Source organism: Garra rufa, chromosome 18 (assembly GCF_049309525.1).
Source record: "Garra rufa chromosome 18, GarRuf1.0, whole genome shotgun sequence".
NCBI classification, from domain to species: Eukaryota; Metazoa; Chordata; class Actinopteri; order Cypriniformes; family Cyprinidae; genus Garra; species Garra rufa.
Window position 1 is genome coordinate 32919349 of NC_133378.1, and position 27994 is coordinate 32947342.

General features: G+C 36.7%; 2 protein-coding genes across 2 annotated transcripts; one reads left to right on the plus strand and one right to left on the minus strand.

The window, feature by feature from the left end:
• Positions 1-1850: 1850 nt before the first annotated feature.
• LOC141291221 (tubulin alpha-1C chain) lies at positions 1851-4905 on the plus strand. Its single transcript, XM_073823390.1, has 4 exons — positions 1851-1982; positions 3055-3277; positions 3543-3691; positions 3786-4905. Exons 1-4 carry the CDS (start codon positions 1980-1982, stop codon positions 4758-4760), a joined length of 1350 nt encoding a protein of 449 aa, XP_073679491.1. The 5' UTR covers positions 1851-1979; the 3' UTR covers positions 4761-4905.
• Positions 4906-5486: 581 nt separating this feature from the next.
• On the minus strand, positions 5487-27727 carry jph2 (junctophilin 2). The gene is made up of 6 exons (XM_073823389.1): positions 26948-27727; positions 20912-21731; positions 11568-11686; positions 9514-10475; positions 7134-7230; positions 5487-7017 (listed from the first exon to the last, which is right to left on the minus strand). The coding sequence occupies exons 1-5, from the start codon at positions 27324-27326 to the stop codon at positions 7150-7152; spliced, it is 2361 nt and encodes a 786-aa protein (XP_073679490.1). The 5' UTR covers positions 27327-27727; the 3' UTR covers positions 5487-7017; positions 7134-7149.
• Between the last annotated feature and the right edge of the window lie 267 nt (positions 27728-27994).

Consider the following 27994-nt stretch of genomic DNA (forward strand, 5'->3'; position numbering starts at 1 on the left):
TTGTTAAGAACTTCATTTGGACAACTTTAAAGGTGATTTTCTCAATATTTAGATTTTTTTTTGCACCCTCAGATTCCAGATATTCAAATAGTTGTATCTCTGCCACATATTGTCCTATCCTAACAAACCATACATCAGTGGAAAACTTTTTTATAAATCTTGATTTAAAAAATGACTGGTTTTGTGGTCCGGGGTCACATACACGCAACGATAGTGTTTTAAAGATCAACAATAATTATTTTAAAACAATAATTTCATCTTTTCGAACTCGCCTTTTTAGGAAAGAACCAGACATGGGTATCATGTAGGCAAATAACATATTTTTAATGGGAATGAATTTGTATTTAACGTTATTACAGTTTAATAAATACATTAGAAATTGACAATGATAACGTTTTATTTCCATGGTTATTCAAACAGTGAATAAATTATATACAGCAAGGGACATTATCACTAACTTTGATCTTTCACGAGCTTAGGCACTCGCAAAAAAAACACACCTTTATAGTTATAATCACTGAAGCTTCTACACTGTGAAATGAATCTCTGACTTACATTGTACGTATGCGCTTTGTTGTTTATGATGAGAGAATTCATGGTTGCGCTGACTCAACAAAACTCATGAGTTTCAGTGATGAATCATCTAAATGCTTCTGATTGGTCATTGCATTCCTAAGCTTAACAGAATCGTGTTTGATTGGTTACGCGCAACACTGTAAACGCCTAAAAAGAATGAGCAGATCTTTATTTAATGCCGCATTTTCACTTTGTTAGCAACAGACTAAACACATTTCATTTGATTGTGCAGGGGCATTTTTGTCCAATTTAGTGGCATTTTTTGCCCCAAGTCCCCGTGGCCAGGGGAAGGCTTACACACGTTTTTCCTAACTTGGGTACCATCCAGAAAGTAACAGGAACACAACAAGTAGAGAACAGCCTTGACAAACAATAAAGTAGCATTCATTGCTTCAGTACCCTGCTGAAAAAAAAAAAACAGCTAAAACAAGCCTAGGCTGGTTGGCTGGTTTTAGCTGGTTTAAGCTGGAAGTAGCTGGTTTTAGCTGGTGGTTTCCCAGCCTGACCAGCTAAGACCAGCCTAGACTGGTTTTAGCTGCTTTTTTTCACCAGGGTACATGGCTTTTATGACTATTTTCATTCTTTATGATCCAGTTTAAAAACACATAAAATATTTTCCTTACAGCAACATTTCCATAAGAACAATTCAGTCTGTGTAAGTACGCAAATCAGCACAGATATAGCCTTACATTTCATACAAATGTATGATTCCTGAACCATGGTTGTGTGGTTTTCTGAGGAGCATATAAATAGCATAAAATGATAAGCATTGGGTGTGCTTTAGCCTACTTATGAAAATTATACTCATAATCTGAATTACCAGAAAAGTTTCCCCATGCCAAGTGAATAATGTCAAGTGAATAATGATAAACGCTGCCGTTTTTATGATGTAGGCAAAGAATGAACAACATGCACATTGTCAAAGACTTAATTAACTGGTAGGCTAAAACAAAAGAACAAAAGCCATTTATGCCCATAATTATGTACAGTTTTACACACCCTCTTTTGTATAAAAAAACATAAAGACCAAAAAAATTTTAATTTTCTTTAATTCGATGAAATGTTAATTTTTTACATGACTAGCATCCCATTGTTACTCATGCTCGTCCCGCCTGTACAGTATTTTCTGACACATACGTTATTGTTCAAAGGTTGGAAGCAGCCAATGGGGTGTCACTAGGTCTCAGACGAACCAATGGGGATGTGACAGGAAGCGAAGCTTCTCCTTGCTCGTGCTCCGCCCTGGTGACGACTGACAGAAAAGTATAAATATTCCCACCCGCCTTTTCAGGCATTTCATTCTCACCAGACTCATAAAAGTCGACCTGTGAGAACGCAAGTAACAGAAAACTATCTACGGTTTTTTATCTCTTCATATTTGTTTTTAACAAAAACTTTCGAAAATGGTGAGTATAAACTTTTGTTTTATTTATAAATAGGTGTTATTATCGTTAAATGTGAGTGTTTTACAATGTCTGTTATAACGGGTTTTTTACATTTAAAATTATGGAACATTATTTTAATATTTAGGTCATGTAGGTCTACTTTGGTTCTGTAATTCTCATTTTGGTATGTATTTGAACTTAAATGCTTTATTTAAATGTTTTTTTTTCTAATTCTTTTTATACGTTAATACGTTTTTTAGACATGTTTTACAAAAAAAAAGTAAAAAAAAAAAAAAAAAAAAAAAAAGAGATATAAAAACGCATATCTCATTATCAAGGCCGTTGTGAGGATGATCCACTGACGTGTATAGTAAAATATCTTCCTTTGTTCTGATGACTATGCGAAGTCACTTCTCTAAAGTGGTGTGCTAGAGTTACCGGCACAGGAAGTGAATCAGGAGGACCACATGTTGTCTGGTGAAAGTTGAATTCCAGTGCTCAGAGGTTTAAACCTTAGTAAGTTCCTCATGATTAAGCTTAAGTGGTTCATGAGCATGACCAGCCTAAAACAGAGAAGTGTTTTACCCAGTTAAAATTGTGTAGTAATACTCTAGGCTTAGATACTTATTAAAATGTATATCATTGGTTTGTTTGAGTCTTATTTTACAATGTATGTGACTAGTTTTAGTTTTTTGTAGTTATTCTTGAAAAGTTGATGTAGCTGCTAAGGAATGCAGGCTACATTGTAACGAAACCCCTCAGCTTTTGAAACAATGAAACAAAGGCGGATCTGTTTCGTCAGCTGTTTGTATGGTCAGGGATTTGTGTGACTATAGCAGTTTCCGATCTGCAGTAGATGCATTTTTCATTTTCCATTAATTAAAAAAAAGTGTTTGGGTATAAAAGATTCCATTCATGTGTATATAAATATGCTCATTAAAGAGTCTTTTGTTAGCTTTATGAACTAGTAAAAGCGGTTTTATTTTGTGAATATGCATGAATGAATGGCTAAATCATTATTTGCAATTAAAAAATGTTTACCTTAGGTGTGTTATGTCTACAAATTTTATTAATCTCTCTTGTCTCTTCACAGCGTGAGTGCATCTCTGTCCATGTTGGTCAGGCTGGAGTCCAGATCGGCAATGCCTGCTGGGAACTCTATTGTCTTGAGCACGGCATCCAGCCGGATGGGCAGATGCCCAGCGACAAAACCATTGGAGGAGGTGATGACTCCTTCAACACCTTCTTCAGTGAAACTGGAGCTGGAAAGCACGTCCCTAGAGCTGTGTTTGTAGACCTGGAGCCCACTGTCATTGGTAAGAAGAGTTTTTTTTAGGGATGTAACGATATCATAAATGTTGTACATATTAAAGATAATTATTCTATCTAATGCACTTTCAGAGTTCAAAGAGCTCTAACCCTTGTTCTTTACTAAGAAAACATAAGTAAGAAAAAAGTCTTCTTTTCTGAACTTCAAAAGGGACTCAACCCTCTATTTATTTGTGGTAGTTTTTCTTTAATTGTTACAATGTTTCAGTATGTATAGTTCTCAAGAAATTTCTTCTAAACCCGTCTGTCTAGATGAGGTGCGCACTGGGACATATCGTCAGCTGTTCCACCCCGAACAGCTCATCACTGGAAAAGAAGATGCTGCCAATAACTACGCCCGAGGTCACTACACTATTGGCAAGGAGCTCATTGATCTAGTTTTGGACAGAATTCGCAAACTGGTTAGTCTTTAATTAAACGTCAACGCCTTTGTAGTTAAGTGGTGTTAAATTATGTCTAATTAAAGCATTAAAAAACATGAATCATGTTTTTCAGGCTGACCAGTGCACAGGCCTCCAGGGTTTCCTGGTGTTCCACAGCTTTGGTGGTGGAACCGGTTCTGGCTTCACCTCTCTGCTGATGGAGCGTCTGTCTGTGGACTATGGCAAGAAGTCCAAGCTGGAGTTCTCCATCTACCCCGCTCCTCAGGTCTCCACCGCTGTGGTAGAGCCTTACAACGCCATCCTGACCACCCACACCACTCTAGAGCACTCTGACTGCGCCTTCATGGTAGACAATGAGGCCATTTACGATATTTGCCGTAGGAACCTCGACATTGACCGTCCTACTTACACTAACCTTAACAGGTTGATCAGTCAGATTGTGTCCTCCATCACAGCCTCCCTCAGGTTTGATGGTGCCCTCAATGTCGATCTGACAGAGTTCCAGACCAACTTGGTGCCCTATCCTCGTATCCACTTCCCATTGGCTACCTATGCCCCAGTGATCTCCGCAGAGAAGGCTTACCATGAGCAGCTCTCTGTTTCTGAAATCACTAATGCTTGCTTCGAGCCAGCCAATCAGATGGTGAAATGCGACCCACGTCACGGCAAGTACATGGCTTGCTGCCTGTTGTACCGTGGTGATGTGGTGCCCAAAGATGTGAACGCTGCTATCGCCACCATCAAGACCAAGCGCACCATCCAGTTTGTGGACTGGTGTCCCACTGGTTTCAAGGTCGGCATCAACTACCAGCCTCCCACTGTGGTTCCAGGTGGTGATCTGGCTAAAGTGCAGAGAGCTGTGTGCATGCTGAGCAACACCACAGCTATTGCTGAGGCCTGGGCTCGTCTCGATCATAAGTTCGATCTGATGTACGCCAAGCGTGCCTTTGTGCACTGGTATGTGGGTGAGGGTATGGAGGAGGGTGAATTCTCAGAGGCCAGAGAGGACATGGCTGCCCTGGAGAAAGATTACGAAGAGGTTGGAGCTGAGAGTGTGGATGGAGAAGATGAGGGTGAAGAATATTAGAAGTGCTTTTCACTTCCACTACCTGTTGTTTCCTGTCTGTTGTCATTTTTGTGTGTTTAGTTTCCTCACTTTCCAGTTGTCATCTGGCTAAAAGGTCAATCTAACATTTTATGCTCTTGAAAGAAATAAAATGTTGTGATATTTATATCTTCTCTTGTGTTCTTTCTGGACTAATGGTCCTGAATATTTCTGGTATTTCCTTAAACACTTGCACTGGAGCTGTCTGCTTCGTGTTGAATGCAGAGGGCAGTATTGCTTCACAAATGGCTGTTCTAGTCTCAGTGGTGCTCAATCTGGCTGACTTTGAACAGTGCAGCAGAGTGATTAAATGTTAATTGACCAATCTTTCTAGTAGGCGTTCTATTTGCCTATGCTAATGTATAAGTGTTGACGACTTGCCACTTTATCTGAGTGAAATATTCTTCCCATGTTTTGAGTAAATGGTGTTAGAAGAGGCCTGTGTACCACCCTAATCTAAAATTGGGCCTGGCATTCAGACCCTGTCAGGGGAGAATATGTCAAGCTGTTGGACAGGTGGAGTTTAAATATATATTCTTTGTTCCCCCTTGTCTGCCTCTTCTTAGATGAGAGAATATACAGTGCTAATAGACATTTAGTGGTTTTGGACTGCAAACTGTATAAGTGAATAGTGAATATGTGAATATAAGTGAATATAAGTGAATATGTAATGCAGCAGAATTCAGCTGGAAGTAAAGAGAATGAGAGTTGTGCAGTTGAAAAACATTTATTTAATTTGTGTGGTGCATTTTCTTTATTCTAATGACTCATTCATCATTGTGAGTGCTGAAACACAAACTTGACAGTCAGGTGAAGAGGGAAATTTGCAGAAAAACTAAAGTAATGCAATGTATCACCCATGCTGAAAACTGTATATGTGTTAACTAAATGTAATGCATTTGAAAGTCATATTACGGATACTAACTAATGTGTTGCAAAGTGGTGAAAACGCTTAAATGTCTAGCGATTTTAAAGCTTTAAGAAACAAGTGGCTACTATCTGTATTTTGGGCAAATTAGAATTTGTAAACACCTAATCAGAATCGGTTTAATTTGATGTGAAATAATAAAATGTGAACACCCCTTTATTTATTAAATAAATAACATTTTGGACAGTTAACACAATTTCTATAAGACCTTTTCAAATTTGAGGCAATGCACTACTATATATGGGTTAAATTAGCTAAAACCATGAAATGTTTCTGGTAACATCCATAATTTAGAAATTTACAAAAACACTCATGTGCACACATGCATAAAAATTGGGACATGTACATTTGCACAGTCTGGTTTGAACATTCTTTGATCTCTTGCATACTGTTTTATGTCTAATACAGGCAGAAAAAAGGCTAAAGAACCTTCATGTTCACAGTACAACAGTTAGTAAACCACAACAAAATTTTCCATCTTGTTTTTTCCATTCAATAAATAGTGGTATTTTTAGATTCTTGTTTAAAAACTCTCACGCCAACTTCTGGAGACCCTCTCTATAGGGATGGTTTAGCTTAATAACATCAACCATGTTACATCATCATAGACCTCATGCAAGAGATTTCTATTTAGAACATTCTCATTACAGCTTTTTTCTTGTCTTTTTGTCACAAATGTTCCACTATATACTTTCATTATGGAAAACACTAGGTTTTATTGCAATTGCAATTTTTTTTTTTTTGCCATGTCGCTCTTTGTCATGCAGGGGAGACTTTAAGACATTAAATGTGCATTTGCATTCAGCATCTGAGATTATGATGCATGACACAACCTGGTGTTAAAGCAGAAGTGCACTGGTGGATTTTATGTTTGTTCTAGCCATTGAAAAAAAGAGGATTGACCCATTTTGTAAAGTCATAACTATTTGTTTATTCTCCAAAGATGAATGTTACATGCCGAGTGACATGTTCTGCTCTATAGGATGTGTGACGTGTTTGTGAATGTACATAACAATTAGCCCTTCTAGATGATTCAGCTTCAACTGCATTAGACTTAAGCAGAACTGTTAAATGCAGCAGTACCTTTCACAAACAAAGCAAATGTGCACAAATGCTTTATTCTATATTGTTCAGGCACTGAGACACACTGATCACTTGGGAGCACTCGGTCCAATTACAGATGGCAACCGACTTTAGAGTAGCTCAGGAGGGCTGGTCTGAAACTGGATAACGCAACAACAGAGCCGTTAATGGAGCGCAGTGCATCCTCACAGCTCCCCATGGTAGTTTCTTTCACCTGGATGGTTTTGGCTAGAAAGAGGTGTGTGAAATAATACGCACAGTGATTTTACAAAGAAAAAAAAATAAAAGTTGCACTTCATGAAATTAAAAAAAAAATAAAAATAGGATATAGGGTGGTGGCTTACCTTAGGCTTTGTCATCTCAAGACAAGATATGAACGAAAAGAATTGCCAAACCAATGTTCAGGAATATAACCATGCAGATCATAATCGTGTTTGGCCCCTAAGAGAAAAAAAGTGTTCACAAAAAGTGTTAGTGCCAATTGTGTAAAGTAAAATAATCAAATGATGGTGCTCCAGGTGGTATTAACTTGTGCAGTAGCCCAAAGGGTCCAACCCTAGCACACCTGAACCAGCAAATAGGGTCTTCAGGGCGACTGGAAGCTTTCAGGGAGGTGTGTAAACTCTATAACAGGGGTTTCCAAACTCAGTCCTGGATTAACAACCCTAATTAAACACACCTGAACCAGCTAATTAAGGTCTTACTAGACATGCTAGGAACGTCCAGTCAGGTGGAGCTAAACTCTGGGGTTTGGAGACCCCTGCTTTATAACATGGGTTCTCAAATCTGACCCTTGAGGTCCACTTTTGTTTAGTTTAGTTTAGTTCCAACCCTGATCAAACACACCTAAGCAAGCTAATCAATGTCTTCAGGATTACTAGAAAATTACTTGCAGGTCATTTTGATCAAGGTTGGAGCTAAACTCTGCAGGAAAGTGGACAATGAGGGCCAGAGTTGAGGATTTATGCTCTATAAGATGGTGGCTCTTCAAAAGCATAAGATGGTGGCTCTTCAAAAGCAAGATTGGACATTGCTGTCAGAGTGTCCAATCCTGCTTCTTGAGGGCCACTATCCTGTTGTTCAAGGTCCAAACCTTATTAAACTTTGCAACTAATCAAGGCTTTCAGGAATGCTATAAATTTACAGGTAAATGTGTTTTGGTAGGTTGGAGCTAAACTCTGCAGGACATTTGCCTTCCAGGAGGGATGTCCAAACTTGTTCCTGGAGAGCCACTGTCCTGCAGAGTTTAGCTCCAACCCTAATTAAACACACTTGAATCAGCTAATCAAGAAAGCTACAGGCAGGTGTGTTGGAGCTAAACTCTGACTAGGTGGCCCTGCAGAAGCAGGATTAGACATTGTGGTCAGAGTGTCCAATTTTGCTCCTGGAGGACCACTATCCTGCAGATTTTAAGGTCCAATCCTAATTATACATACCTGCACCAACTAATGAAGGTTTGCAGGAATGTTAGAAATGCTAGGTTATTGGCCCTCCATGAGCAGGACTGGAGAGCCACTGTCCTGCAGAGTTAAGCGCCAACCATAATAAAACACACCTGAATCAGCTAATCAAGGTTTTACTAGGCATACTAGAACCTTTTAGGCAGGTGTGTTGAGACAAGTTGGAGCTAAATTCTGCAGGGCACGAGCCCTCTAGAACAGTGTTTCTCAACTCCAGTCCTCGGGACCCACTGCTCTGCACATTTTGTATGTCTTCCTCATTTAAGGCACCTGATTTTGATCATCAGCTCATTAGTAGAAAGATTCATGAACTGAACTGAGTGTGTCAGACTCAGAAACATACAAAATGTGCAGAGCAGTGGGTCCCGAGGACTGGAGTTGAGAAACACTGCTCTAGAACACTCCTGCTTTTCAATTGCAAAAGGAAGGGCTTTTTACCCATTGCAAATATTTTTTTTTCCAAAAGCTGATTGGTTGGACCTATGCTCAGTGAGCCACAAGATCATGCTGAGGTGCAATGTGATATTGGTTTTCTAACAGACTGCAAGGGGCTTTTTGAAGGTGAGAATTTGTCATTTTGAGGTTTCAGCCTTGTATAGATATCCCTGAGAGTGAAAAATGTGGTCAGAGGACCAGAGCCAGGGCAGAATTTCAAAGCACAATCTGTTAATGTTCCAGAGCCGTGTGTTTCAGTCCACTCAAGAGCTGTTTAGATGAATGTGCTTTCTCATAACATGGCCAATTTGGAGGACATCTAAAGCTAAGATAGGTGGACCCCTGTAATGTAGATTCAATGATCAATGACTGGGCTCTGGTTATGCAAAATACACAAATACAAACAGAACAGCTTTAGAAAGGGTAGGGTAGGAACAAGTGAAACAAAGTGGATGAGGAATGTAATGTTTTCTTCTTTTTTTTCCCAAGGTGATGATACATGGGACAATTTTGCTAAGCAATGTTAATTGGACACTTTTCCATTGAGAATGGGAAAAAAAATTCTGATTGGTTGAGAGCCCTGTGTCTCACCTGCTACATGTTAACAGCAATATTGCTCAAAAGGTTGCCCCATGTAGGATAAATAATAAGACATACTTGTAGATTTGTACATGCAGAGAGGTTGTAAAAACCAGTTTTGTTGAATTTGTTATGCTATGGAACTCTGAAATATGTTTGTCTGCAATCTTTAAGATGTTTCATGGGATTCAAAAATCAATTGAGATGCTACTTGTAATCAGAATACCAAGATTTGATTTGTTATCCTTACCTCATCTACCTCCAAAGGCTCTTGTCTTGTTTCGCTAGGGGCTTTGACAATAGACCTCTGCCTCATCTCAGTTTTGGCCTCGACCTTAGCAACTGGTTTAGCAACTGGCTTGACCACAGGTTTAGGTTCTGGTTTAGGCACTGGCTTGGGCTCAGGCTTTGGTGCAGCTTTTGGGGCAGGGCTTGGTTCTCGTTTCGGTGACGGTTTAGGATCAATCCTGTTAGTTACTTTCCTCTCCTCCCTGACTTCTGTCCTAGACTCAGGCTTGCTTTCTGTCATCGATGCTGGGCGCTCATTTACAGGCTCCTGTGTTTTAGCTTTGTGTTTGACTTCAGCTGCCTTTGGCTCTGGTGTTATTGCTCTGGGGGGCAAATTAGGGACAGGGCGAGGAAGTGGTTCATCTTCGTCGGTAGTTAGGACGAGGTTGGTTCTTACTGGTGTAGCAGCAGGGGCAGGTTCTGCTGCTCTAGACTCCGAGTCCATTTTTCGCAGGGCTTTGATTTCCAAGTCTGATCCCTGCTCGGCTTTGGTGCTCTGCTGGCTAGGGGTACGGGATGGGACCTTGCTGCTGGAAGCAGAACGCTCCTCTGGAGCAGCATCTGGAGCGGGAGCAATGGCAGGAGTGGAAGACGGGGTGGTGGGTCGACTGCTCGGCCTACTACCTGCTCGACTGCTGCCTCTGCTCCCGCTCCCTCGACTGACCTTGTCTCCGTTCCAGTTGCCGGGGCTCAAGAGGTTAGGATCTTCCTTACTAGGTGCCTGAGGGATGATGACTGGAGTGGGTGAGGGGGTGCGTGCAGTGGTGGAACTTGGTCTTAGACTTTCCATCTCATGCATGAAGGGGCTCTCCGGCGGTGTTGGTAGGGAATCCTCAGCTAACAAGGCCTCATGCATTCTCTTATCTGCATTCTCATTGCTCTCAGCAACCTCCTGCAAGGCTCGTTTTTTCATATACTCAGGACCTGAGGGACAGCATGTGATGCATGGTTTATTAGAATTAACCATAGGTTCAGTAGATGATATTGTTACTGTCTTATTAACACTTTATTATTTAACACTGAAATATTATACACATACAATTATTTTTGATAGGTTCAAAGGTGAACATAATTAGATTATGTTTTGCAGGGTTCCTAAACAACCAATACAACTGCATGAGGGTTTCTGCTGCCCCCACTAGGTTTGGAGCTGACGGATGCAACTTAACAGAAAATTAAAAAAAGTTTATTAAATTTACGAAAAGGTCTTAAAGGTTTGGAACAACATAGGGTGAGTAATTAATGACAGAATTTAATTTTTGGCTGAAATATCCCTTTAATGTAATGTAAATATCCCTTTAAAGACTAAGTTTAAATTTGGTGCCTCACTGTCTTTGAATCTTCATCACATATTCACATATCCTTTCTATCATTTTTACAAAAAGAGAAAAATAACCCTGTACTGTATTTTTAACACTGAAACACAAGACCCGGGTGTTGAATAACATGTTCAGTTTCAAGCTGACAGGTAGTTGACAGAGGCCAAGAATGCAACCACTCAGGGACAGAATAATAATGTTGTACTTCAAGAAGAACTATGAAATTTAATCGCCTCATCAAAAACAAAAGCAGGCTAACATCCCATATGTTATTATTAAAATAAGCAATGAACTATATTTATGCATTTTGTTATGCTTGTCTACAGTTTCATCTTAGATTTTGGAGACGGTGCCACAATAAAACTGTCAAGAGCTTAGCAGTACACTTCAGATGCACAGACACAGGAACAGAGTGAACTGCTAAAGGGCTTGTGTCCTAGCAATCTAATCCTGCTTCAGACACTCAGCGATGTTTACATGTTGGGTTTAGACATTAACAACACATAGACTGTTCTGTAATGAATGCTGCCATACTGTAAATCTGACTTTATGTCTGGATTAACAAGCATACCTGCTGCATTTATTTCTCTGAGATACAACCTCCACTAAAACACTCTTTGGATCGGGAGGATCTTAACCAGCCCCCGTTCCCTTGGCCTCTGTTGATATTTAGCAAACAATGAAGTCTTCTACCTACCTGGTTGATGGAAGGAGGGAGAGAGCTCTCTTGCAACCACACGGGCGATACTAGACTCATTGTTAGCGGCTATGGCGGACTGGTCTGCGGCATCTCCTTTGCTTTTGGCATGGGCCGTTCTATGAAGAGAGAAAATAACATGTAGTTTGTGGTATTATATCAAATAGTGGTAAATTCGTGATCATGAATGGATGTAATTACAGAGCAAAAGAATGGGAAAAAGGGAAAAGAACAGAAAGAACAAAACTATTTTTTTTTACAGAGTTGGACACATTTCAGAATTAAAAAATAGGTCCTCTTTTAGTTTATGATTAAAATTTGAATTGAATTGTCCACACCCACCTGGAAGTTAAATTTGGATTTTAATGAAAAAGAATTTACTGAATTGTGATTCATAGAAATTGAACACAGGTAACATTTAACACAAATTCAGAAATGTAACACAAATTGATCTGAAATCTGGAAAAGTGATTTTCCACCCTGGTCCAAAATCAGTAAATAATTACTAAATTTATTTAATAAAACATAAATATCTATTCAGAATAATTTTATAATTATAGTTTCAAAAACATTTTTTGTTATCCTGAATAAATTATATTTTGTGGATTGTATGTATAATGGTTACATATAAATTTTTTTAACCTATATTTGTTTTGACAAATGTAGCTCTTTTTACCTAAAAAATTGCAGTTGCATGAATTTCCTTTAAGTGTCAACTAAAAGCATAATCTTTGCATAATCCTGCTTACATTGTTCCAACGATTTTAAAAATTCTTTTTTGATTTCCCCCAAAAAATTATTTGCCAAATGTTTTTAATCACTTACAGTGCAGTCAAAATTTTAATTATTTTACCAAAATAAGAGTGATCATACAAAATGCATGTTATTATTTTTTTTATTTAGTACTGACCTGAATAACATCCATTCATGATTTCACATAAATGATGTTTTCATACTGTGTTGTTACCTGAATGCTCCACAGCTGCTTTTTTTGTGATAGTTGTTCATGAGTCCCTTGTTTGTCCTGAACAGTTAAACTGCCTGCTGTTTTTTAGAAAAATCCTTCAAGTCCTGAATCCTCAGTGTGAAAAGATGGATCTCAAAATCACACAGTCTTTGTCAGAAAGGGTTCAAATACACAAAAATGCTCAAAAACCAAAGAATTTGTGAGACATGAAGGATTTTTCTGAATAACAGCGGGCAGTTTAACTGTTCAGGACAAACACAGAATTCATGAACAACTATCACAGTATTAAGAATCAAGAGGATGTAAACTTTTGAACAGGGTCATTTTAATAAATTCAACTACTATTTTCTCTTGTGGACTATATGTAAATGTATTTTATGTGCGTTGTGACAGTGTTTCAGTGGTGCACTATTAAAGGAAAGCTCTGTTTATTTCTGACATTAGATTAAATAGTTTATTATTATCACGTGGCAAACATACTGCCAGTTCTGATGTAGTTGGCAATGAGAAGAAAAGCATGGGTGTGACACTTTTTTTTATTAGAAGCGTATTTCAACTCATATCTTGCCAGTAGGACCAGAGCAGCCCAAGACAACCCGTCTCGTCTTTATTTGGAGAGATGGGTTAGCAGTTGTCTGCACTATAAAAAGCAATGTTAACATCCCCTCAGCTCTTAAGAATCCCATGCAGTACCCATCCCAGTCAGAGCAGGACCTCCATAGAACAACAACAACAATGCTGAAGAATGTTCTAGAGAGAAACCCCACTCGCCTAAGAGCCACAAGAGTTTGGGTTGCTCGCAATGTGTTTGACTTAAAACACGAGAGGAAGAAGTGTGTTGGGGGTCGTATGGCAGGAGGTTATTTATAGCAGAAGAGGGTGTCCTCTTCACCCATTGAGCTGGAGCTAAAATAAATCACTCTTTTAACACCCTGCACCTCAGTGAGAGACGAGCTGTGCTACGACACGCCGCTTTAGAGAAAAACACCCTTCATTCTCTACCGCATACATTGTATTTATTCATGCAAAATTATTCATGGGCTAAATTATACATGTGTTGGTCACATTAGGAATTACTGCACTGCAAAATTACAGTGCACTGCAAGCCACCGAACATAGTTCTGAAAAACAAAAAACACTTCTGCCCTCATATTTAGAAATTTTTCTTAAACAAAACACAAGACAAATTCTGTCCTTAATGCATGAGGTAAGCAAATCTTCACGGTTGTGCTTTTTGTTTGTCACTTTGATTAAAAACAGCAATGTAGTATTTACTCTGTGATATTTTCCATACTGTAATGTTATCCTGAGTTCAAAATAGCCCGACTACTTAAAGACACTGTACTGAGGCTGTCTCTCAGTGGAAAAGTTCAGACCCTCCCAGCGGTATGTCGTCAGAAATACATTTACAGTAATGTCTGCATTAAGTTCTCGGCAGGTGCTTTCATGAATTCTTGCTCAAATGAATGTCCATAATAGGAATATTTCTCAAAGTTGCTACGTGCAATTAAAAAATAGCTGAACAAAAATGATGTCTGAAAGCATGCTTTCAACTAGTAACCTGTTCAGTGTAGGAATGTATAGTTCTGCATTACTATTGGTTGGTTGTTGACAGATCTGTGATAGATGGCATTTTCTACTGTTCAGACAAAGGAAGCATACTTTTACAATGTGTTGAAGTGCTAGAATAATGAAACCAAATGACCTTTAGGTTTGCAAATCCAATTTTCAGAATGAAAATGTCCAGATAATTCACTCACCATCATGTCATCCAAGATGTTTATTTCTTTCTTTTTTCATTTGCAAAGAAATTAAGTTTTTTGAGGAAATATTCCAGGATTTTTCTCCATATAGTGGACTTTCAATGGAAGCCAATGGGTTAAAGGTCCAAAGTGCAGTTTCAATGCAGCTTCTACATGATCCCAGCCAAGGAATAAGGGTCTTATCTAGTGAAACGATCTGTCATTTTCTTAAAAAATAAATAAAAACATACTTTTTAACCACAAATGCGTCTTGCACTAGCTCAACCTCACATTACGTAATCATGTTGGAAAGCTCATGTGTGTTCAGTTCTTCATCTGTGTACTTCGGTTCAAAAAGGTAGGGTAGAGTAAAAAAAACTCTCAAAATTTAAGGATGTGTTCATACTTTTTATGTTTGGTTAGATTAAAAGGCACTCTGGTGCGACTGATCTATTAGTGCGGTTCAATTAGTGTGAACACTGCCATCCGAACCTTGGTGCGCACCAAACAAGTGGACCGAGACTGCTAAAAAGACACTGGTGCGATTCAAATGAAATATTAACAAAACACAGCCCAAATACTTCTTAACGAACCAAAAACAGGATGTAATGAAAATATGAAATGATATGTGACATGATTTGACAATTCAGAATGAGCTGTGTATCCAAGTGAGCAAATTGCAAACGTGGAGCAACGAGGAGGTAAAGTGGCTCTTACACCGTGTCTACACTAGACTTGAGCGTCTTGGTGTGACAAAATACTATAGAACCCTTTATAATCAGTGATGCTGTCTACACTGAATGTGGCACAACTCGACACAACAAATCCCTGACAGTTAACTGTTGCTGCGCTCTATTTATGAAGTACTGACACAAAGTTCAAATGATTTTTAACGGTCGCTTTATCGCATCCAGTGAAGACAAACTTTAGCTGTTGTGTCCGGTGTAGACACAGTATTATGAGTTCTTTGTGAGTTCGCAGGTAGTAAAAATAATATCATATGTACAAGCAACAACATACACTTTTATCAAGCAAAGTGATTGCATGTTAAAAAAAAAATTGGTTATTTTTAACCACAAATGTTCATCTTGCACTAGCTCAGCCTCACGCATTGCATACAGTAGTAATGTTGGAAAGGTCACGTGTGACGTAGGTGGAAGTACCGATCCAGTGTTTACAAAGTGAACGTGCAAAGAAAGTCAAACTCCCTTTACAAAAAAATACAATGTCGGATGATCTTAGGGTGCATTCACACTTGTAGTTCAGTTCTCTTGGTTAGTTTGATCTGGACTAAAAAAAAAGAAAATGATACATTTGGTCCTGGTCCACTTAGCGTTCACACTGGCATTTGTGACGGTAAACCTAAATCACAACCTGATTGGTCGGGTTGAAAGACGTTTATTTTGTGACGGAACTCACTAAACACCCCAAACAATAGGTCTGTTCGACTTAATCTTCTGCGCTGCTTTAAGATGAATACACCTAAAGCCGTCTGCTACTAGACACAGTCATTGTTGAGTGTACAAATGATTTTATTTTTTACCACTTGGGAACTCACGAAGAGCTCATAAGAGACTCTTTACCTCCTCATGGCTCCATGTTTGCCCTCTGCTCAGTTTGTTTTGGATACACCACTCATTCTGCTTCGTCAAAATGTGTCGCATCTTGTCATTACATCCTAGTTCATTTAGAAGTATTTGGTGTTGCATTCATATTTCATTCAAATCACACCAGAGTTTGTTTGAACACTCGTTTGGAGCGCACCAAGGTTCGGATGACAGCCTTCACACTTACTCAAATAAACCGCAATCACCCCACAACAGAGTTCGTTTTAACTGAACCAAACATGACAAGTGTGAACGCACTCTTAAAGTTGGAGGAGAAAATGAGATGGAGTTTTCCGCCTTACCCTACCTTTTTGAACTGAAGTACACAGATGAAGAACCATGCGTGACCTTTCCAACGTGATTACGTAATGCGTGAGGTTGAGCTAGTGCAAGATGAGCATTTGTGGTTAAAAAGTAAATAATAATAATAATAATTATTATTATTATTATTATTTTTTATTTTTTTATTTTTATTTTTTTTTTTTTTTTGGTAAATAAGATAAAAACCCTTATTCCTCAGCCGGGGTCATGTGGAGTCCTTTGAAGTTGCATTGAAACTGCAATTTGGACCTTCAACCCAGCTACCACTGAAGTTCACTATATTGAGAAAAATCCTGGAATTTTTTCTTCTTCAAAAAATAAATAAATAAATAAATAAAAAATTTCTTTGTGCCTGACAAAAGAAAGACATGAATATCTGACATGGGGGTGAGTAAACTATCAGGAAACTAATTCAACTAACTCAGAAAATATTTAAAAACATTTAAAAAAAAGCTTAAAAGGCTTTATTAAGCATCATGTTTTAATCCCTTTATGCAACGCGTATCATGTACTCTGATAACCGCCAATAAAATGAGCTGCCGCGTCTAAACTCAGGAATGAAGCAGGGTGTTGTACATCTATATACCGCCAGTCTTCTCACTCATTTGCAGGATAAGCACAATTTATATCCCTCAACGATCTGACACCATTGCTGACGCATGAATTTCAGTATGTAATACCACCAAGAGCCCTTTTTACTGGTTTACCAAATTGGAAAATAGGATTTTATATGTATATACATATATAAATAAATAAACTCTAATCTTATTTTCCTTTTTCCCTATTTTTAAATTTGTATTTTAAATACAACATTTATCTATATGGTAGATAATTATGTATATATTTGGAGATATGTGAGGGTTGTAGATTACGTCAGGTACGTCTGTGTCTAAGAAGTTGAGGATAGACGAGGCTATCAGCTGTTGCATTCCCCTGTGATTGTGATATAGCAACAGTGCCTGTCCTTTTTTAGGCAGGCTTCCTTTTCTGACACCAGACCCATGTGCGTCATTTACACCCGGTGCCGTGGCCTCCGAGGAGTCTCGACTTCCACACAAGACCCTCTGCTGTTCTAAATACATTATGATTAGAGCAAAGGGGACAAACCGGCACCTGGACCCCACTGAACAAACTCTACAGTCACTGTTTTTATTACTGGTGGAGGGCAAAGAAGTCTGTTATGGTACAAATAGGACAGGGGAATTGCAGATAGGGCTTTGGATCATATTAGGTAAAAGTAGGCAATAGAGATTTTATTTAGAATTAGGTATTTTTTTTATTTTTTATTTTATGACGTTATATATGTTATTTTCTACTACTTTATTTTTATTTTCTTTTATACTTTCTTTTATACAAATGTTTTTTATTTTATTTTAAACTTTTTTTAAAGTTATTTTATACTATTTGTATTTTATACTTATTTTATTTGATAGTTATTTTATACTATTTTAATTTATACAGTTATTTTATATGTTTTTTAATACCATTTTATTTTATAGTTATTTTATACAATTTTATTTTATATAGTTATATTTTTGAAACTAAAAATGATTTCATACAGTTATTTTATAAATCTCTTAGTTTATAAAATTTTTGTTTTATTTTATACATAGTTGTTTTATACCATTTTAAACAATTTTTTATACAGTTATTTAATACTATTTGTTATTTTATACAGTTTTGTTTAGTTTATACCGTTTTATTTTATACAGTTATTTTATACTATTTATAACTATTATATTACACTTTTTTTAATTTTATCCTATTTTATTTCATAAAATTATTTTTAATATTTTTTTACTATTTTTTTTATAAAGTTATTTAATACTATTTGTTATTTTATAAACTTTATTTGTTTACTCATTTTATTTTATAAGTTATTTTATACTATTTTAAACTTGTTTATTTCGTGCTATTTTATTTTATACTGTTATTTTATGAAAAAAATATACAAGTTATACTGTTATTTTTTTATACAAATGTAGAGTTTATTTATTCATTATGATTTTTATACATCTATTTTATTCATACCATTTTATTTTATGCACAGTTATTTTATACTATTCTATAACAATTTTTATATATATTTATTTTATACTACTTTATTTGTATTTTATTTTATACAAAGTTATTTTAATCCATTTTATAACATGGTTTTTTTTTTTGTTTCATATTTTTTTTTATTTCATATTACTTTTTATTTAATACAATTTTTAAACAAACCTACTGTAGCCCATGAATCTTGAGTAAAAATACCTTAACTAGCATTGTTTCATCACCAAATTTAAGCCAGTAAAATTGTAAACACGTCTCACTTTCACATCTAAAAAATAGTACTGTTAAGAGTTTCTTTTAAGTCACACACTATTCAGAAGCAGAATAAAAGTGTTTCTGTGCTTATCCCCATGCATTTTGACCTAGTGTACTACTGAATGACAACAAAAAAGTTACTGCCAAACTCAGCTTTGTGTTGGTTTTGATTTCCAGTCACTCTTTCTGTTCTGTCTGGGTTGGTGTCTCTTATCGCTGGTAATGATAAGATGAGATTTCTCCTCTATAAACATTGATCTGGCACTAGCTAAAACACTTGAGAAGCGGCATGGAGGTGTATAGTAACAGTAGGCTCCTTTTTTGAACCTTTGTCTTTGCTTGGATGTCATTCTGGCAGGTACAAATGTTTTGCTTATGTATAAGGAATGAAAACAATGAAGTCTTGTTTTTTGTTCCTGAAACTTGTGCTTTGATTCATTAGTTTTCCTGTGTGCAATCTGCTTTGGGTCTGCTGTCAGGTTGTCATGTTTAATAATGCCTGAATTCATTTTCATGGGATGAGCATCAACAGCAGCGAGCATCTGATGACTGAGAACCCGAGGCTGTTTGTCTTTGGTTTGTGCATCTCCTTACAAGGAGGAAAGATTTTATCAAAGCCACTGCACCTGAAATTGGCCCGCTGTTTATAACCCATGATAAACTGCAGATGCTGTCAGGAGTGTGTGGAAATCTAAATATTTTATCCTGGAGGGAAGCTGTATTATTAGTGTCAGTGCGTTCGTTCGAGTCCTCTTTATCATGTCTGGAGCTCAGCCTAGCCACCAAGACGCCATGAATAGGAAAGAAGCTTGGAACATGTGGCCTGCTTTGAGTCTGTTTGTTTGTGCATTTGGACAGACGGTCTGGAAACCAACACCAAGGTGGCATCAGGATGTTTATTGTTCTCGCGCATGCTGTGTAAAACCTACAAAGCACATCCTCTGGCAGGCTTGGCTTGGGCTTGCGTATTCTGAAAATTAGAGGTAAATCTAGCCGAGCTGAGGTTTGTGGAGAGTGTATTATTTATTTATTTATTAAATATTACATGAAATATTATTAGTGTTGTATTATATTTTTATATTATTATATTTGTTTATAAATACTTTGAAATAGTTTTTCTGTTTTCTGTTTACATTTTAATTTTAGTTAGTTTAATTCATTATGTTGTGCATTTTTCCTAATTGTGCCTACATATATTTTACATATATAGTACATGAAAATAAACTGAAAATGAGAATTTTGGCAACTGGCAACTAGCTGAAAAAGATTAACTGAATATTTTTTCAGGTCAAAGGTTAGTTTTCTGGTTTTACTTTTAATTGATTATATTAATTCTGGTTGTCATGACCAGTAAAATAGTATTTAAAATGATTAAAAATAAGTTTTATTTAAAATTAATGTTATACATGTATGGAAAAAAAAATAATATCATAATTTCACTTTTTCTATTTTAAAGTTAAAGTTATGTAAGTTATTTCATACTATTTTAAAGTTTTATTTTATACTATTTTATTTTATATTATTTTATATAAAGTTATTTTATACTATTTAATCTATATTTTATGTTATACAGTTATTTTAAACTATTTTAAAACATTTTTTTATTTTATACTACTTAAATTTTTATTTTAGCCAAAGTTTAAGTTTATACTATTTTGTAATATTGTTTTTATTTTATACAGTTTTTTATACAGTTTTTGTACTATTTTTACTATTGTTTTTTGTTATACAGTTATACTATTTATTTTATATATTTTTTATGTTTATACCATTTCATTTTATGTTATTTTATACAACATTATTTAGTTAGTTTTTAACTAATTTACAAATTTTATTTGAATCCTTTTTTTTTAGATTATTTAATTTGATACTATTTTAAACTTTTATTTTAAACTTACTATTTTATTTTATACAGTTATTTTATACAGTTTATTTGATACCATTTTTATTTTATATTATTTTAAATTTATTTTATTTGATACCATTTTTTTATTTTATACAAAGATATTTTATACTATTTTAAAACATTTTTGGTTTAATACAATTTTTTAACTACTTTAATTTTTTTTAGTTTATACTGTTTTATACCATTTTATTTTTAGTTTATACCATTTTTATACAGTTATTTTATGCTGATTTGTTTTTAAAAAAATTATTTTATACTATTTTATAACCTTTTATTTCATACAATTTTATTTTATATCTTTTATTTTTTATTTTACACATATATAAAATATTTTATGCCCCATTTTATTTTTCAAATGTTTTGGAATAACATATAAAGTACAAGTACCAGAATAAATGCAAGATCAGTCCTGATCTGTGTCTGGTTTAATTTAGCAGTAACAGCCAACCATATCCAAAACAAACCTAGCAGTTAAATGATTTACTCCTTACCTTGAGTTGGCGATTTCGGCCTTCTGTTTGGCAATGGCAGCTGCCCTCTGGGCTCCTTCCACACTGCGCTCCACTTTCTGCTTGATCTTAGTGCCCTTCAGCTGAATCACCTTCTTCTTTACAGACTTCACCAGCAAGTTGTTAACGTACTTGCCTTCTTCTTTGCCACCCTCCGCGAAAGTGGTGCACCCATAACCGTGCCGTTGGTTGTTCAGCCATTCGCCCTCATATTTAAGCCCACTAGAACGTTCACTGATCCCGTAACCCGAGCGCTTGTCGTTTTTCCACTCTCCCATGTAGACTTCAGTGGTGGTGGCATCAATGTCCGATTCCACTGGGGGAAACTCGTGACCTTCACCTTCACCTTCGCTCTCACCCAGGCTGATGGTGGAGTTGGCATCGCTGGCGGCAGAGCTGAGAGCTGACTCACTGCGCAAAAAGCTGATCTTGCTCTTGTTGCTGGAAAGCGACGTGTGGGAATCGGACTTCTTCAGCTTGCCAAGAAGCGAACCACGCCGAAAGAGGCCTCTCTTCTTGGGCTTGACTGCATCTGGGTCCACTTGTAGGGTGAGGGCGAAGCCGCCACGAGATGGGCCCAGAGGCATGGGCGTGTTGACCAGGGTCTCCTGGCCGGACGCATTGGTGGCGGTGATGACCGGGATGTCCTGCTGCAGGAGCGTCCCGTTGCTGTGTTCACTGCGCAGGGAGCTCAGAGAGTTCCTCAGAGGAGAACGCACCACCGCTGCCATGCCGTAGGGAACGCTTTGACGTACTCCATAGCCGTGTCGCATACCGCCAGTGAACTGGCCCTGGAAGGTGCCTATATTGGCAAAGACATCAGTCAGAGAATGGTAAAGGGATAATGTTGTAAATAAAATGTTTATTGTTTGTTTTATTGACATTTCAGCATGGCCTTGCCATTAAAAACACAATTATTTTGCTGTCACAATAAAGCCCCAGTGTAAATGGCCCACAAATTTAAAGTCACAAAAATAGTTCAGCCTTTGCAGTGAATAGGTGCTGCTAGAATTAAAGATCAGACAGCTGGTCATCACAATAATAATATAATAACATTCATCAATTTACTTCTTTTGAAGTGAAAAGTTGCAAGTTTGTGAGAAACGAATATTAACTTTAAACAGTTGGATTTTTCACTGAAAAAAAGCATCTTGTCTGAATCAGGAGAGAAATACAGGGTTCGTACAATGTGCTTAAAGTACTTGAATTTAAGGCCTGGAAAACACTTGAAAAAGACAAGATTCTAGAAGAGGTACTTGAAAAGTCCTTGAATTATTAAAAGACAGTGTATCTATGAAATATGTGTTTGTTTGTTTGTTTTTCAGTAAGCACATCTTTTCACACAAAATTCATGCAATTTAAAATACATCATACTTTTTATTTCAGTTAATGTCAAAAAACCAGCAACCTAAGCCAGTAGCATTACTGACAATGTCGTGTAAATATGGCTGAAGATGTGAAAAGATGAACAGATGAATCAAATCAATTGAGTCATTTACGCTGGAACTGCTCCGACTGATTCAAACTCGTGACTATGATCATTCGTTTTAAGCGATTCACTAGCAAAAACCAGATTAAATTAAAGCCATTCGTTTTCGAATTTCGACATCACTTGTAATGATTTTAAAAAGCATGTAGTGATGGGTGAAGCAGAGCTTTTCGAAACTTTGAATCAGCTAAATCAATGCATCGCAAAATGATTCACTGTTCCGAAGTACTCCAATCAGACTGTGTATCACAAATCTTCAAAACGTGTATCAAAAATCCTTTCGATTTAGATCGGAACTTAACGTTTCATGAATTATTTGATTCAGATCGGTACTTTACATATTGGGACTTCACGCAAATCTTTTTATCTGATTCTTTTTCTTAAACCGTAGAAAACAGTAAACAATTATGGCAGTAGAGTTATAAGACAAAAGCAATAAACACAAATACAAAATTAACCGTTGTTTTACTATTAAAAAAGGTGTGGTATATGTTGTAATACTTTAGTAGTAATACTTTGCATGTGCTTTACTTTATTTTTGCAATTTTGTTTTATTAGTAGATTTACATTTATCTATTTAGCTTTTTTTTTTTTTTGAAAGAGAAGACATTGTTTGATAAGTGAAATCTTTAATGTCCTTGAAAATCAAAAAAAGTAGTGCTTAAAGTCCTTAAAAGTTCTGGAATTTCATTTTACAGTGTCTGTACAAACCCTGGAAATATGCACACACCAAGCAAAAACAGTCCTAACCTTTCTAAACTAAAATGTTGGTGCATTTTTTAACTGGAGGAAGCATTATTACAGATTATGAATTATTGTTTTGTTTTTTTTCATTAGCTGTTTGGATTCTTATTCTGACAGCACCCATTCACTGAATAGGATCCTTTGGTAAGCAAGTGATGTAATGGTATATTTGTAATGAATTGGCCTAAGTACATTTCCAGCAAATTTCATTTTTGGTTGAACTAAACTAATATTTAGTAAAAAACACACAAAACATTATTTAACATATACAACTCATAATCTAAAATCCAACAATCCAACAACAACAAGGCTGAATTCTATAATCCAGAATAAAAAATTATACAATTAAGTAAAGATGATTGGAGTATGCTTTACAAGAACATAAAAACAATGGGAGATGCCTGTGAATGAATAAAACTTTCTAAAGACCCACGTTTTTGTTCTGTCCACTTTAGCCCTGATGCCTTTGAGGTTTTTAATAGAACACAGCTACTGAAAGATCTTACAAAGAGAAGAAACGCTGGCATGATGTAAACATGTCGATGCTTGTCATAACGCCATGGCCACTGAAGGAGTTTCTCAGTGTGGATTTCACTCGATATTCGGGAGCATTTAGACTCCTTGTGGTACAGCATTTGGTTTAAGCCTACAGTTATATCCATTGGCAAATGTAAGCACTTTCAGTAGTTGTGGTCATCGTATCAGTATTTTATTTTCCAAGTTGTGTTAAGATTAAAATAGCAACAGGTAGCGCCAGTGCACAGAGTGCAACCATTTCACATCATCAAAATAAAAGTGCCCCCCATAGTCCAAAATTATATAAAACATTGTAGATTTTTTACATAAATCTTTAATGGGTTTTCTACTACATATTTCAGTAAAATTCATAATTTATGCTATATTAAGCCATATAAGACTTAATACCCGGGGTTGTAGTTGTTCTGTAGAGGTTTGGAAAGACAGGAGAGGAAGACTTAATTGATGACACAATTCTCATCCCTTTAACTAAAATACAGATTGTATTACAACACTGCATTTTATTCAAATGCAGGCCCACCCGTAAGCTCATTGTCACTTCAGGCATGTGAAACAATGGTATTTACAGCGGTATAACTGCTAGGGAGCCGTCTCTTTCATATCTTTCTCAGGAGTAATAAACCACGTGTGGTTATTTATGTCATCGGGGCTTGTGGGTCTGGTTCGGTCATGCAGCACATGTCTGAGATCCATCAGTCCTCAGAGACGGGCAGGGCAGAAGGGCACAGGCAGGGCTATTATTGTGCCTTTATTCACACAGTGATGCACTAGCACTTAACACTGATAATAGTGATGACTCAGCTACCTGCTCAATAGATACAGTATATAGAAAGACACCTATATGATAATTGGTGTAACATCATCTGAAAGCTAAATAAATGGGCTTTCCGTTGATGTATGGTTTGTTAGGACAGGACAATATTTGGTCGAGATACAACAATTTGAAAACCTGGAATTTAAGGGTGCAAAAAATCGAAATATTGAGAAATTCGCTTTTAAATTTGTCTAAATGAAGTTCTTAGCAATGCATATTACTAATCAAAAATTAAGTTCACATATATTTACGGTAGGAAATTTACAAAATATCTTCATGGAACATGATCTTTATTTAATATCCTAATGATTTTTGGCATAAAAGAAAAATCTATCATTTTAACCCAATCAGAATCTGAGCGAACCTGAGCATTTAAACTGGAAGATGACAAAATTACAGTGCTAAACAGAATAATATTGAGCCTTAGTGCAGAAGCTAACATAGTTATTGCTATATTTATAGTTATTGTTCATGGTGCAAACAGAATGTATGAATTTTATTATAATAAATGAAAAATGAAACCATTTAAATGAGGCATAAACATGCAACACTTTTTGAGGTCACTTTGCACATGCAAAAGGTCTATAAATCTAAATCTATAATGCCAAGAATGCTGATACTATGCTGATAAAGCCAGAAAATAATACCATGTGGTCAGAACTGACCATTTAAGACTTAAATTGAAATAATTAAGAGAAGGGAAAGTCAGTAAGTTGTCTTAAATGTCGACATAAAAGCCTAATGTGACCCAACAAAAGAAAAACAACTTGGCCACCAGTGAATGAGCCTTTTTATTTGTACTCACACCACACGTCCAGAAAGAACAGGATTTGTGGCACTAATTTGTAACCACCCTTCATTCTGCACTGGCAAATGTTTCTTAGCAATAGGCATTTACCCAAAAGGCCATCTGTGGCAACACCAGGGTTCCATGATTTTAAGCTTCAAGTTGATACTACTAGCATGAATGACTGCTTATCTCATGTTAATTAATTTTTCAGAGATATATTCATGGGAATCTTTTAGTCATGTAAGGATATTAGTATACAATTTGTGTAGAGAAGTAACCTACTTTTAGATTGCAGTACTGTAGTTATGTAGATGCGGATTTCCTGCATACAACCCTAAGTCATATGTGACCCTGGACAACAAAACCAAAATAAGTAGCATTCGTATATTTGTAGCAATAGCCAAAAATGCATTGTATGATTTAAAAGTATAGATTTTTCTTTTATGCCAAAAATCATTAGGATATTAAGTAAAGATCATGTTCCATTAAGATATTTTGTAAATTTCCATAAATATATGAAAACTTATTTTTTTATTAGTAATATGCATTGCTAAGAGCTTAATAAGGACAACTTTAAAGATGATTTTCTCAGTATTTAAATTTTTTTTGCACCCTCAGATTCCAGATTTTTAAATGGCTGTATCTCAGCCAAATAAAATTCAAATTGACCCTTATGACTGGTTTTGTGGTCCAGGGTCACATATGATTGTTTTTATTCATTATTAAAATCCAAAGTTAAGATATTTAATACATAATTTGGTTGAAATGCAAAAAACTTTTTATGTGCAAGATGACGTCTGAATGTCTCTTGCTAATTTAAACGTAGTCTACAGTAGCCTGCAACTGTGAAATGTTTATTATGGCATACTTATATTTATTAGTATTTTACTTGCTATCAACCATTCTCTTCCCATAAGAGGGCGCGCGGGCATTTGTAAATTTTATGGGTCTGGTTTCCAGATTCATCCACGTCCAGCTACTTTTAGCTGTACAAAATAACTAACTTTGCTGCTTGATATTGCAAACTGGTGTTTCTTTCCATATTATTATAATGTATTATCTTAATTACGAACACATTGGTTTGAAGTGGAAACAGTTTATCCATTTACTGCACTTTGTTATTCTTCTAGCTATTTCCTACAGCGGCTAATGAACCGGAAGTCTCGCACATTCATAGAAAACGGCTCACTTCCGCGTTGAAAAGTAAGGTGAATACTGTATAGTATTGCGTAAAAGATAATATTCCAATTCAACTGCAGCCACACAGCATAATCGGTGTATTCCAAAACTGGAACAAATGATTCAATCATTCGGTTCTTTTTACTGAATCAAATCCACTTATGAACCACTCTGAGTGTTTACTGAATTAATTTTACTCACTTTACGTACAGTCAGTGGTGTTTCTATTTGTTAAATGAATGAAATATGTTACCACATTGTTGCTTTAGTATTTTTGTTCATAGTTAGAACTAATTTGTGCATTAGCTTAGTAATTTGAACTTGATAAGAAGAATCGGAAACGGATTCGGAATAGTTGAACTCATCCCTAGGTGCAGGTATTGCGTTACAAACTCACCCCTGGTCTTAAAATGTCAGCTCACAGCGTGCATTTTGCACTCATAAAAGTTCATTCTACGACCTTACCGCCATCCGCATAGGTCTCCGTGCCGTAACCATCCTGCAGTCCGTTATTCCAAGTGCCCTCGTACTTTGCACCGCTGGCCTGACTGATGCGCGTCCCGTATCTGCCTTTGAATCCGTGCGTCCACTCTCCCTTGTAGATCCAGTGTCCCTTGGTCTCCACACCTAGACCGTGACGCTTTCCCTGGGACCAATACCCCTCGTAAGTGTTTCCACTCGGCCAGGTATAGACTCCCACCACCTCGAACCCGTAATTCCAGGAACCGGAGAACTCTCCTTGTCCTTTAGGACCGGTACAGATCCCGTGCCCGTGCGCTTTACCTCCCTCCCAGCCTCCACAATAAGCTCCGCCATCATCGAACTCGAAGCGACCTCCGCTCATCTTAATGCAGTTACCTCTAACTTGTCAAACTTTCAAGATGTGACTTTAAAAATCAACAATAACGAACGGCTCAATCTCTGTCAGGCGCTGTTAAATCCATCTGTCAAACTCCACAGATGCGTAAAACGGAGATGGTAGATCCTTTCCTTCTGTTGAACTTCTAGAATCGTCGTTTACGCGCATAATTTGTTGATAGGTAAATCCTTAGATGTGTTCAATAGAACTAAACGTGTTAAAGTTTGAAGTTGAAAGACTTGGGAGAAGGGGGATTGCTTTTTTTAGTTACATTATATTGTTTCAGTTTACAATGATCTATTTAACTTAATCGAATTGTCGAGCCAGTGGTCTTTCATGGCTTTCAACCCCTCTCCCCTCTCCCTGCCTCCCCGCTTTGCACTTGGAGCTCCTGGATATGTTTTAGCAGTCCCAACAAGGCTACCAGATCCCAACACTGTTCCAAAAATACAGGCCAATCGCCCCTCAGCACCCAGGCACTTTTAAAAGCGCTGCCAGATCACTTGCGGAATAGGGTTGGGGCTCAATGTCCATATCAGGGGTCGCTGGAGTCCGTGTCTGTTATTTTAAGTGTGTATTTTCAAACAGATACGGTTAATGCAATAGCATTACTCTTCCTTTTTTTTAACAGACGCACTGTTTACAAACGTTTT

What these genes read in the sequence shown, in the direction of transcription:
- LOC141291221 (XM_073823390.1), top strand. An exon ending in CCTGGAGCCCACTGTCATTG is followed by an intron (nt 3,278 to 3,542) that starts GTAAGAAGAGTT and finishes CCGTCTGTCTAG; the next exon opens with ATGAGGTGCGCACTGGGACA. An exon ending in TGGACAGAATTCGCAAACTG is followed by an intron (nt 3,692 to 3,785) that starts GTTAGTCTTTAA and finishes CATGTTTTTCAG; the next exon opens with GCTGACCAGTGCACAGGCCT.
- jph2 (XM_073823389.1), bottom strand. Translation starts at nt 27,326, where the DNA reads ATGAGCGGAGGTCGCTTCGAGTTCGATGATGGCGGAGCTTATTGTGGA. An exon ending in GCCGAAATCGCCAACTCAAG is followed by an intron (nt 11,687 to 20,911) that starts GTAAGGAGTAAA and finishes CTCTCTTCATAG; the next exon opens with AACGGCCCATGCCAAAAGCA. An exon ending in TCCCTCCTTCCATCAACCAG is followed by an intron (nt 10,476 to 11,567) that starts GTAGGTAGAAGA and finishes GCTGTCCCTCAG; the next exon opens with GTCCTGAGTATATGAAAAAA.